Source organism: Anolis carolinensis, chromosome 6 (genome assembly GCF_035594765.1).
Source record: "Anolis carolinensis isolate JA03-04 chromosome 6, rAnoCar3.1.pri, whole genome shotgun sequence".
NCBI lineage: Eukaryota > Metazoa > Chordata > Lepidosauria > Squamata > Dactyloidae > Anolis > Anolis carolinensis.
Window position 1 is genome coordinate 109,599,625 of NC_085846.1, and position 13,510 is coordinate 109,613,134.

The 13,510-nt window shown below is 38.7% G+C and overlaps 1 protein-coding gene across 6 annotated transcripts in view; it reads right to left on the minus strand.

Moving 5' to 3' along the window:
• The window catches only part of dpp6 (dipeptidyl peptidase like 6), a 557,184-nt gene that overhangs the window by 28,809 nt on the left and 514,865 nt on the right, over positions 1-13,510 (minus strand). For all 6 annotated transcript variants that reach the window (XM_062984637.1, XM_062984639.1, XM_062984636.1 and 3 more), the window contains exons 15-16: positions 11,325-11,372; positions 8,774-8,892 (exon numbers count right to left, since the gene is read on the minus strand). In XM_062984637.1, coding sequence (XP_062840707.1) covers positions 8,774-8,892; positions 11,325-11,372 — 167 coding nt within the window. The remainder of the gene's footprint in view (positions 1-8,773; positions 8,893-11,324; positions 11,373-13,510) is intronic.

Genomic DNA, 13,510 nt, shown 5'->3' on the forward strand with positions numbered 1-13,510 from the left:
TTGGGGAAATTTAGGTGCGCTTTATGCGGAAGGCTAATTTAACTAATTTACAACATCATAAAACTGCCAGCAAAACACGAGGAATGGAATGAGGAAGTACAGCCACTACTGGACAGTGAAGCAACAGCTCCCCCTGTGGCCGGAATCGTGAAGCTGGAAAAATGTTAAATGCCTCTGTGTCTGTCTATACTGTATGTTGTTTGTCTGTTGGCATTGAATGTTTGTCATATATGTGTTCATTGTAATCCGTCCTGAGTCCCCTTTGGGGTGAGAAGGGCGGAATATAAATACTGTAAATAAATAAATAAATAAAGCTGACCAAAAAACTGATTCGTAACCCTTTTGGTACTAATGTTGGAGAGTGGTTCCTGGTCAAAGTGGTCCTGGATCAGCTTTCCTCCTGTTAGATAAGCAAGAGCCTTGAAACGAACAACCACCTTCCACCACCCTCCCTTGGCCACCTCAGAATCATCTTCCCTTTTTTGTGCCTTTTATGTACATTCTATTGTGATATAGACACTTTTATCAGTTTTGATTGTTGCCCATTCATGTCCTATATTGGACTTTTTACTGGCATGTGATGACTGTTAACTATTTTGTGTTTTTATTGATGTTTATTTAAACTACAACCTGTTTAAATTGTTTTTATTAGGATGCTTGTTGTATAACTGATTACCTTATGAAGTTTAATGTGATTGATCGGGCTTGGTCCCCATGTGAACCGCTCTGACTCCCCATTGGGGGAGATGGAGGCGGCATACAAAAATAAAGTTGTTATTATTATTGTATGACACAGCAAACAAAATAGATATGCTGGATTTCGTATCACAAAATCACAAGTCGAACACTTCCCAAGTGTCTAGGACTGTGTGATGTATTTTCGGATGATGCGTGCAGACCCCAGTAGGGTGGCCTTTTGCAGTTGGCAGATCATAATTTTGTCAATGCCTGTTTCCTATTGTTGTTTTGCTATGTTATTATTATTATTATCAGTGATGGCCAACCTATGACACGCGTGTCAGCACTGACACACCTAGCCATTTTTGCTGACACACTGCTGCATGCAGATTGATTGGATGACTAATGTCTTTTTTGACCAAATTTGGTGTGATTTGGTCCAGTGGTTTTGTTGTTTACTCCATGGGAATTATGCACATTACATTTATATATATATATATATATATATATATATATATATATATATATAATCATTCTATTATTATTCTATTATTATTGTAGTATATTATTATATTACTACAATTATATTATTATTATATTATTCATTATTCATGACTACATTGAAACTACAATAGAGAGAAACCAGCGTGGAAACTGAAAGAGGTACCATAGATTGTTGAACATGGAAATAATGGTAGTCAATAGTTTTTGATTTATTAAATACAGTTATATATTACAATTATATATTTTTGTTATTTAAACTATATATATTGTGAAATTATGGTTTTTTTCTCGAAGTGACACACCACCCAAGTCATGCTAGGTGTTTTGGTGAATTTTGACACACCAAATACAAAAGGTTGCCCATCATTGTTGTTGTTGTTGTTGTTATTATTATTATTATTATTATTATTATCAACACAACGACGTTGTATGGCACAGCAAACGAGATAGATATGCTGGATTTCGTTTCGCAAAACCACAAGTCGAACACTTCCCAAGTGTCTAGGACTGTGTGATGTATTTTCTGATGATGTGTGCAGATCCCAGTAGGGTGGCCTTTTGCAGTTGGCAGATGGTGATTATTATTATTATTATTATTATTATTATTATTATTATTATTATTATTATTATTTCCAAGGGTGAAATCTACACTATAAAATTCATGCAGTTTGACAATTGAGGCTCTTAATGAATCAGCTCAGCCATGACTCTGAACCAATATAATTCTTTTTCAAATTGCCAAGGGCTTTTAGAATAAAACCCTGGCTGAAATATCCAGAGTGTATAGCCTTTCTCTTCCTTTCTAAAAGTCCAATGAAAGCACTGACATCGAACAATCAATATTCCGCACCATCTTGCAATATAGAGAAAATATCTACTATAGATGTAACGATGCGAAAAGGTGAATGAACGACCGCAGAGTGACAACTGAAGTGATTTCTGCTGGCTTCCACCAGAGTATCTCTTAAGCAGTAATAATGAATGATTTAAAAGGGCAGCTGCAAGTGGCCAGACAGTGGGGAAGCGGGGAGATTTGGAAGCCAGGAGGTTGGAGGAGAATGATAATTGGCAACAGCTGTCTTCCCCGCATCCCTCACCCCGGTGAGCGGAGCCCAGGATCTCTTTATTTGCTAAGCCATGAATTATTTATCTCTTAATGCATGCAAGTTCATACATGGAGGCCATATTATCATACTAATAAACAAAGGCACCGGGAGCGTCTCAGAGCTGCCGGCTTTAATTAAAAGATCTGTCCCATCCATGGAGCACCCAGAGTCAATACCAGGCACAGATGTTCGTGGCATTTGCTGGCAGTCCTAGATAGGAAACAAAAGGGGACTGAGACTGCTTTTGAAAACCTAAGATGCTTTGTGTCCCCTGGACCCCTAAACCCAACTACATAGTTCTTCTTTTACAGGTATGTATGGTGCATGAAGCAAAATAATTTTTGTCAAGGTTTAAGAAATCAAGGCAAGGCAGCACACATTTTTTGCAGACATGTTCTGGGAGACTGTAGTAGGGATGGAAAAAAATATTTTAAAAGATACAAAATGACTACAAATGTTGGGTTGCTGTGGGTTTTCCAGGCTATATGGCAATTTTCCAGAAGCATTCCCTCCTGACATTTCACCCACATGTATGTCAGGCATCCTCAGAGGTTGTGAGGTCTGCCGGAAACAAAGCAAGTGGGGAAGGTCCAGGGTGAGAGGAAGAACTCTTGTCTGTTGGAGGCAAGTGTGAATGTTGCAATTGGCCAGCTTGATTAGCATTGGATGGCTTTGCAACTTCAAAGCCTGTCTGTTTCCTGCCTGGGGGAATATTTTGTTGGGAGGTGTTAGCTGGCCTTGATTGTTTCTTGTCTGGATTTCCCCTGTTTTCTGAGTATTGTTCTTTATTTACTGTACTGATTGTAGAGTTTTTTAAATACAGCTAGCCAGATTTTGTTCTCTTGAATTCAGGAAACAATCAACCTAATATTGAGTCCAGCTGGCACAGGAGGCGAAAGACCCAGCTCTTCTTAAAGCCTTAAATCTTGAGGGATGGGGACATCTGCACTTAAACACTCAAGAATAATGAGTTCAGCCAAGGTCTTTCTCGTCAAGTGGGATGTAAACAGGGTCCCTTCCTCCTGATCTCAGAATGTCTGCTGGGACAACTTCAGAGTTTTATTACATGGCACTCCATAGGGACTCCATTGCTATGATCATTTAGTGATTCTGAAGGGAACCACAACACTCACCACTTTTCAAGGCAGTAATCTTTCTCTGAGATTCCTCCTCTTTGCTCTGGGAACCATAGCAAATATTGAAATTTATAGCAAAGTTCTGCTTTGCATGAGTTCTACAACTAAAATCTCTTCATATTTATTCATAGACACCTTGATTTACAATTCTATATATTCGACACTGTTCTTATGCTAGAAAATCTGAACGCTATTATTTTGTTTTATTCCACTCCATACAATTGGAGAACTATGCAATACACTGTGTTGTCGAAGGCTTTCATGACCAGAATCACTGGGCTGCTGTGAGTTTCTCGAGCTGTATGGCCATGTTCCAGAAGCATTCTCTCCTGATGTTTCACCCACATCTATGACAGGCATCCTCAGAGGCTGTGAGGTCTACTGGAAACTAGGCAAGTGAGGTTTTTATATCTGTGGAAAGTCCAGGTTGGGAGAAAGAACTCTTGTCTACTTGAGGCAAGTGTGAATGTTGCAGTTGGCCACCTTGATTAGCACTGAATAGCCTTGCAGCTTCAAAGCCTGGCTGCTTCCTGCCTGGGGGAAACTTTTGTTGGGAGGTGTTAGCTGGCCCTGATTGTTTTCTGTCTGGAATTCCTTTGTTTCCAGAGTGTTGTTCATTGTTTATTGTCGTGATTCTAAAGTTTTTTTTTTTAATACGGGTAGCCAGATTTTGTTCATTTCCATGATTTCCTCCTTTATGTTCAAATTGTACACATGCTTGTGCCTTCTCTGTGTAGTCTGACATGGTGGTTGTGAGAGTGGTTCAGCATTTATGTGTTCTCAAATATTATGCTGTGTCCAGGTTGGTTCATGCAGTGCTCTGCTATGGCTGCTTTCTCTGGCTGAGTGAGTCTGCAGTGCCTTTCATGTTCCTTGATTCGTCCTTGGGCAATGCTGCGTTTCGTGGTCCCTATGTAGACTTCTCCAGAGCTGCATGGTACATGGTAGACTCCTGCAGAGGTGAGGATGCCTGCCACAGATGTGGCCGAAACGTCAGGAGAAAATGCTTCTGGAACATGGTCATACAGCCCAGAAAACTCACAGCAACCCAATGTAATATACTCTTTGCCAAAATACAAATTGCTTGGCTTAACACCTGTATTGTGATGCTGCCAGATTTCCCACAATTCCTTTGTAACTATTTACATCTATGATAAGCAAACAGGGCTGCTCTTCCATAGAGTCATCCATTTACGCCATTTTCATGGATAAACCTTTGTACCATGTGAATGTCAATGGTATTGTAAATTGGAAGCCACCACTCGCTTTTCCCTATTTCCCATTTCCCCCTTATTTCCTATTTTTTACATGTCAATGTTAATTACTGTAATTAATATTAAATTAATGATGCTTCACACTACAATAAAATATTTTATGACATACAAATGGCTGGTCTGTTCAGAGGAAGCAGTAACGTAACACCGACATCCACATGAGTGACAAATCAAATTAATCACAGTCGGCTTTAATAAGTACTGGTATATTGTTAAAGGGTGACAGAACAGATGTTCTTCTTTAAAACATTAAGTGAGCTAGTTAACATCCTATATTTAGCGGGATGAACTGCACTTCAGACAGTTAAACTTTCTACAAAAGACTTCCAATCTGTTCGGTATTCAACTCAGTAGGGCTTGAATAAATGTTCCTTTCCCCCCCTTGAGTTCCTGTTGCAAGAACTATTAGCTTAACATGCAAACTACCGCTATGGCTAGTATCTCCCAAACAAGAGTTTTAACGTAATGCTCAGGAAGAAGACGGATTCTGAAATGGAGCCAGCTGTGCGCGAATTATTTTGGACACAGGAGCTTCTAAGTTGCCCACTTGTTGCAGCAACTATATATTGTTTTTGACATTTGAACCTAGATATGATCATATCTGTGCAGCACTGTCCCACTTGATTTGTTCCGTGCTGTTGCTGTAGCTACAAATTGAGGATAAGAAGAGGTTTTTCCAATATCTGGGCAAGGTCAACAGGACCAGATTAAAAGGCAAACCCCAGTGTCAGGTATCACCATGGGCACTTTATAGTGCTTGATTTAACATTTGTACAACACAGCTGCAAGGAAATGAGAAGCTATCACTTTTATTTTCAATTAACTTTACTACATTAATTTATATTATTTCTGAACTCAAATGTAGACAATTTTAAGTATGGTTTAGGTCAGTGTGGTTCAACCTTTAGTTACCCGAGGGCCAATCAAACTTTAGTATAGGAATGTGAGAGACAGAGACATTCCAGAAATAAAATGTTTCTTAAAAACTTAAAGCAGTAAGAAGGGTAAACAATTTTTTCCAAATGTTAAATTAAAATATTTTTTCCAATAAGAAGGGCAAGGGCCAACAGAAATAAATTGGTGGGCCATATGCAGCCTGGACCACACTGGTTTAGGTAAACAAACCAACTTTAAAAACCTGGATAAATTTATTTGCTTCTTTATCTTATTTTGGGTAGGAATTGCTGTTAGGTGGAGAACAAAAGAGAAAGCTTCTGAATTCTACATATTGCCTCTCCTCAATTGATCTTCCAAAATATATTACTAAAGGGAGGAAAACAGATGTTTATTTCTTTATTATCTTTATTTATACCCCACCTTTCTCCCTGTGGGGGCTCAAGGCATACCAATGACTGAATAGGTATGAAGCCTTACCTATTTGACAGTCTTACCTATCAAATATATTTTTGTTCCAATAAGTTAACATAATTACACATTTTTCTCTGCTTTGGCAGAACATGCAAAATTATGTTAATTGATTCTGAATATCAAGCATAACTTGTTTTCTAGCTTTCTGAAAAGGTTAATATTAAAGTCATATAAACTCTAGCTATTAGGCATTTCCCCTTAAAGCAAAATAAGAATAATTTAAGTGTTCAGAACACACTTCAAAGAGTGAGAAATACGTAGCTAGCTACAGGCAAATTTTATACATTCTAAGCCTTCAGCAAGTATATATCTTTTTCTAACAGATTATATGTGTTATGGATCAGGAATATGGAAGAAACAGTAGTTTTCACTTGCCCTGAGCAAACATCCAAGTGCTTCTTGCTGCAAGAAACAACAGTTCTATCTGGTACATACAAAGTCAGTAGAAGGACCCAATAAATTGAACAGGAATTCTGCACCGCTATGCCATACACACACAAAGTTTTCTATTGTATTATGTACACTGCATTTTACACTGTCTTGTTATATATGTAAATAAAGGCTTATTGGATTGGAGTCACCACTATGCAAATCAAAGAATCCAGCTCTTCCAGGCCAATTCCATTGCTGGAGGACCTAGAGATTCTTGGCTAATTATGCTATCTAAGAATTTCTTGGTCTTTCTGGTGAAATTTGACTACAGAGTCATCCTGGAACACTTAGAGATTGCTAAAGAGAACACACTAATCAAATCTACAAGTAACGAAACCCCCAAAAGTTAAACCTGCAAATGTGGAAGGGCAACTGCAGTTGTTGTTGTTGTTGTTGTTGTTATTGTTGTTGTTCTTACCTGCCTCTCCTTGTGGCCTGAGGCAGATTGTAACAATGCTAAAAATACACAATCTTCTAAAAACATTCTACAAAATATGTAGGGCTTTAAAAGTAAAAACCAACACCTTGTACTTTGCCTGGAAACTAATTGGCAGCCAGTGGAGTGGCTTTAGGATAAATGTGGCAGGTTCACTCCTGGATGCAACCAATCTGGCTGCCATATTTTGAACCAACTGGAGTTTCCGAACTTGGTACAAAGATAGCCCAAGGTAGAGCATGTTGCAGAAGTCCAACCTTGAGGTTACCAGCACATGCACTACCATTTTCAGGTCCTCCAAATCTAGGAAGGGGCGCAGCTGACGTATGAGCCAGAGCTGGTAGTAAGCACTCCTGACTGTTGCATCTACTTGGGCTGACATTTGGAGAAGTGGAACCAGGAGCCCTTGTCCCAAGCTGCAAACCCCTTCCAGGACTGGTTGACACACCTCCATCCCCAGATTAGGACCACTGAAGGCAAGCACCTCTGTTTTGTCTGGATTCAGTTTCAATTTGTTTTTCTTCAGCCAGCCCATTACCTCCTCCAGGCATTCATACAGAAACACACACTATTCTGAGCTGAAGCTGTTTATGAAGGCATGGAGAAATATATTTGGGTGTCATCAGCATAATGATAACATCCCACCTCTCCCAGCAGCTTTGTGTAAATATTAAAAAGCATTGTGGATAGAATGGCACCTTGTGGGATGCCACATAACAGCTTCTTTTTTGAGGAGCCAAGTGCCACCACATGGAATCTGCCTGAAAAGTATGACAGGAACCACTGTAGCTTAGTGCCTCCAATTCCCAGCCCCTTCAGGCCTTACAGAAGGATACCATGGTCAATAGTATTGAAGGCCACTGAGAGGTCTAAAAGCACCAAAGGGGACACAACCCCCTTGTCAGTGTCAAGACGGAGATCATCCACTAACTAAGGCAACCATAGCAATCTCAACTCTTGCTCTGAAGCTGGTTTGAAATGGGTCAAGGATGTGTGTGTCATCCAAGACTGCCTGAAGCTGGTGGGCAATCATTTTACCCAAATGTTTGAGACTGGTCTATAATTATTAAGGAGCAGGAGAGGACTTTTAAAGCAATGATCTAACTACCACTTCTTTTAAACAGGATAGAAAGTTTCCCTCCCTGAGAGATGCATTAATAATTCTTCTATTTGAGATCGAATTGCATCTCCTCCCTAGATGACCAGCCAAGAGGGATAGGGATCAAGAAAACAGGTTGTAATCCTTACTTGCCCCAGAAGCTTATACATCAACAGTACTCGAACAATTGAAACTGAACTAGAATTGACTCCATGCTCAACAGCCAATGGGTCATACCACAGCCTTCTTGAATGTCTTCAAAAACCCATGAAGAATGAATGATGAAAAAACCAAAGGTTCACGACACCCACGTTGTCTTGATAATAGGCAAAATATTGATACGTCTGATTATGGAAGTGCATTTTGGACACTAAGATATTAAGAAATAGTGGTTTTATGTTTGATGGCCAGAAACAACTGCTTAGCATGAGAAGTGGGTGAGCCAGTGATTTTGACACTTGTTTAATTAGGAGCGGAGGAGGTAAGTAATTGCCACTCAGCCTTGATTTCCACTAACATTCTTGACTTTTATCTACCATAGAAGCATGTGATAACAAAATTCATTCAAACTTTCCATACTAGCGGTTTGCCAGATGTTTAAAACAACTGCATATCTTAACATTATCTGAATGTTAATTTGTTATTGGTCTTGGAATAAACCTACACTTTTTACACTTTGCTTGGTTTATAATGGTGATCAAGGATCTCCTGGGGGGGGGGGGGGGTCATAAGAAACCTACCTTCACAGGTCAATATGAAATATGCCATGTTGTGGCTGAATGACGCACTGAAGTATGTGCAGTTTTGAATCAAATCACAGGAGATACACTGCCTGTTGAAGTTCCCTTTAGTGCTGGCACTGGAAAAGAAGAAGAAAATAATATATCCATGAATATCAAGAAACCTAAACTGCTTTTAATTGGTATGTTTATCTATTGGGCTATAGCATCTTATGGACCCTCAAGTGCTACTACTTGATTAAAACTACTTGAGACACATGGGAAATCAGAACGGCCATAGCTCAGTGCTTAGTAAGTCAGTCATATTCATACTCGGGTATAACTCATAGGGGAGAAACAGTGCTTTCCAATGCAATATAAGGCATATACCCTGGTACATAACACCGTATGATAAAGCAAGCCCCAGTTTTAAAATTTCACATTTTCAAATAAAGTCATCAAATAGTAAGTGAACATTTTTGCTTGGGAATCTTGAAAGTTATTGTGTTCATTCAGAAGAATGCAATACTGAGCTAGATAAACACTCTGAATCCTTACAAGACTGCATCCCAATGCAATGTAATATTAGGCTGAACTACAGCTCCCATCATATCCAGCCTATTTGATCCTAATGTCTTGGCTTGCTGGAGACTGTAGTCCAAAAATTGTTTTTAGATAGTATCAATTGTGTGGATAATTCAATTACTTTTTGACAATGACTTTTAATATGTTTTCCCATATCTCTTTCTAAATGCATTTAACTGTATTCATTTTTTGTAACCTGGGATATAAATGTTTTCATCACCATCCTCACCACTGGAAGGGTAAAATGGGACTTTGTGGAGTTGAATTGTAAGCAGTAGGCATTATTCAAGTTTAAAAGAAGTTGATGGATAACGTTTTCCCAAGAGATAAAGTGGAAGTCAGATCCCAAGCTCTTGGTGTCAGCTAATAATTTAGAATGAGTCTATCCATCACTGCAGCACATCGGGAGCCATATATAGCTCAACCACCCATCATTCTGGCACAAACGTGGAAGGCCAAAGCGTTTTCAATTTGCCTGTCTGGAACACAGCCGACTCGGCTGAGCCCAGAATTCTGCTTCCCTTAGATTCAAAAACAAAGCACAAAGGCAGCTGGCCATCCTTTTTAAACTCTTGTAAGAGGTATGCAGATATACCATAGCCCTAAACATGGCAGGGAGAGACTAAGTCTTCAGTCAAATTAAATGAACATGTTGAGTACTGGTCCTTAACATATCCTTTGTATCCATGAAGGATATGCTTCTGTTTGGGTCATGGTTATGTGAAATCATTAACATGAATGAAGTGAATTATGTTACTTCCAGTCCCAGCATAGCAGTACAAAAGGTTCTAAAAAGATAAAGTCAGTTGTTAGCTAAAATGATAAATCTGTTGTACCGAGCCGTGGGACACACCATTTCACCAGACACCATGCAGGGATGAGAGAATTCACTAAGTAAAGTTTATTAAAAAACATTTAAAAGATAAGAAAAAGCATAATAAAAAGTACAATCCAAAGTTGCTGAGTATAGATGACATTCAGTTTCATGAATCAAATCACAGGAATTCAAAAGCTTGGAACCGCATTTTGAGGCGATACAGTGAAACAAGGCAAAATCCATACATTTGACCAAAATTATATTCAGAACTTGAGAACAAAATAGAGTATAAGCCAGACCAAAAACCATGAAGACCTGAACAGGAATTACAATCCAGAAAGTTGAAACTTAACCAAGAAAACATGAACAAGACACACAATCCAGAAACTTAAAACACTTGAAGCAAGGCCATAGAACTTTAGAGTTGTTTCCACTTGAAATGCAACATTGTTCTCACAAACAGCTGTACTCTTGGAGCCCATTTAAAACCCTCAGTTTCCTCCCATTACATCATTCTTCGTAAACCTGCTTCTTCGCTGCTTATCTCAAAGCTGCTGGGAAAAACGAGTCTGTATCTCTTTCACATACTTGCAGCACAGCTGCAACTACTCTAACCTAGTAACAAACTCACACTCCCCCACATTTTTCTCAAGAGCAAACTCTGGCAGATTCTCATGGAAACAAGTTTCACTTTCTCTAACATCCCAAGAACTCCCAGGAGATTCACTAACACATCTCTCCATGCCACTTCCATTCCCCAAAACCACCTCCTGAGACCCCACAAAATGTCCTTCCTCATTCTCTGAAGCATCAGATTCTTCACAAACCACAACAAAATCATCCCTGTTTGGGAAATTAATTTTTACAATATAACTCCTTTTATTTTTATTGGGGGGGAAAATCACACAAGTTCATCCTTCCCTCCCAAGAAAGAAACAAATCCAACAATCTATTCAAATAAAGCAAAAGCAATTTTTTTGGAAACAAACTCTTCAGAACTTTTGGAAACAAACTCTCCAGAAGTTTTGGAAACAAACTTCACCTCACATTTCATGACATGGTTGCATGTATTTGCTTTCAGCTTATTTTGCAGATAATCTGCTCATGTGTTAGAAGAACAGGCAACAACCTCTTTCCGAGAATTTTTTTTCCACTTAAAATTCATCTTACTTGTATAAATGTCGTGTCCTTGGTAATTCTTCTGTGCTGAGGAAATAGCTAAAATAAAAAGAACATTAAATATAATTAGATATTCAGCAGAAACATTTATTTCATCTGTATTACCTGCACAGGTATGTATTTTTTATTTGTCCATTTATTCATTATGATGCCCCCTTTCCTCTACAAAAAGGGAGTCTCTGAAAAGCATCTTACCAATATAAAAGCAAAGCTCCTAATCATGAAATCATAGCAACCAGCTAAAAGCCACAGTAAAGACACAATAAACCAAACTAGCAGGCAGTTAATAGCATTAAGCAATGGAAGAGCCAACCATGTTCCACTTTCCCAAGGATTATTGGCTATTCATGCAAGTTATGGCATTTCATGGTATGTCTAAAAAGTTTCATAAACACTACTAACAACCTTCCCAAGCCTTTTGACTTTATTCAAAATTGAGATCATTTTAATCTGTATGTTTTTAAGAACACAGTTTTCAGACCAATCTATGGTAGTGGAAGAAAGAGACTATGGCAGAAAGAATCTATGGCAAATCTAGGTCAGAAGCCTACCAACTCATATCACTCAGGATATTTATTTGTTTATTTATGGTATTTATATTCCACCCTTCTCACCCCGAAGGGTGGATCACAATGTACACATACATGGCAAAAATTCAATGCCATTAGACATATGACATATATAGACAGACACAGAGGCAATTTAACATTCCAGCTTCTGGCTTAATGAGGGTATGCTCAATTCTGGCCACAGGGGGAGCTGCTGTTTCACCGTCCACTTGTGACACTGAGTCCTTGATGGAGTACTTCCTCATTCTTCCGCACGCTGTTGGAAGGTTTTATGGCATCGTAAATTAGTTAAATTTGCCTCCCCGCATAAAGTGGTACCTAAATTTCCTAATCAACAGATGCAACTGTCTTTCAGGCTGCACAGGTCAACAGCAAGCTAGACTGTTTAATGGTCGGGAGCTCACTCTGACCCAGACTGGCTTCGAACTCATGATCTCTTGATCAGTAGTGATTTATTGCAGTTGGCTACTAACCAGCTGTGCCACAGTCCAGCTCAGTTGTAGATGATAAGGAGAGAGAATATCCATGTTTTACACTTGCTTGGGGTCTGCCAGGGATTTTGAGACTAGAAAATCTGAGGTCACAATGAACTCCCACAGCCAAAACGCTTTAATTTCTCTTCATTGTAGAAATACCAGCAGTACATCTAATAGCAGCTTTCTGCTGGCTTTATGGGAGCTCTTCTAGGAGGACAAGTGCCTAACAGCAAGACTTCCACAGGATCACAAGGCAGATTAGGTGCTGGCTGGTTAATTGCAGGGTTGCAATCTTGATTGTTTAACATGTAAAGCTTTCAAAAGGTAATTCTAGAATAGTTCACATGATGTTGTAAACTTAGAGAACACACTTTCAAACTCCAATGCTATTATAGGTTGAGTATCCCTTATCCAAAATATTCCAAAAATCCAAAATTGTTCACAAGATGGTGACATCTTTGATTTCCAATGTATACAAACTTTGTTTCATGTACAACATTATCTAGGATACCTCCAGGTTATACAAGATGTATATGAAACATGAATGTGTTTAGACTTGGTGCCATCTCCAAGATATCGTTATATATGTCTATGCAAATACAGGTATTCCAAAATCTGGAAAAAAATCCAAAATACTTCTGGTCTGAAGCATTTCACAGGGGAATACTCAAGTTGAATTATAAGTTGGATTCAAACAAAGTTAGTGACACTTTATTCCCTTTGAAATGAAATCAATCAATTAGCAAACAGTAGCTTAAAGCCTAATTGATCTTACTGAGACTAAATGATGAATCAATTAGTTTGGTTCTTATCTAAGCTTTTTCAAAATTATTTTTGACTACAACTCCCATGGTTCCCCTGGTATGATGGGCATTGGTCATGTTGGCTAGAATGTTCTTGCAGTTATGATGCAAAAAATATAACTTTTTCAATCTCTGATCCAAGCTGTTTTCGTTCTGCCCACACGCCAAAACTGTTTTTGACATATATGCCATAGGATTGGCTTGTTTTACAATTGTACAAATTTCTCAAAATCCCTAGAAAATATCTATCCAATTTGTTTTGCTAAAAAGATAATTATGCGGCATGCATGGTGTTGGCGCAACAAATATCTCATGCAGATTTCTCACAT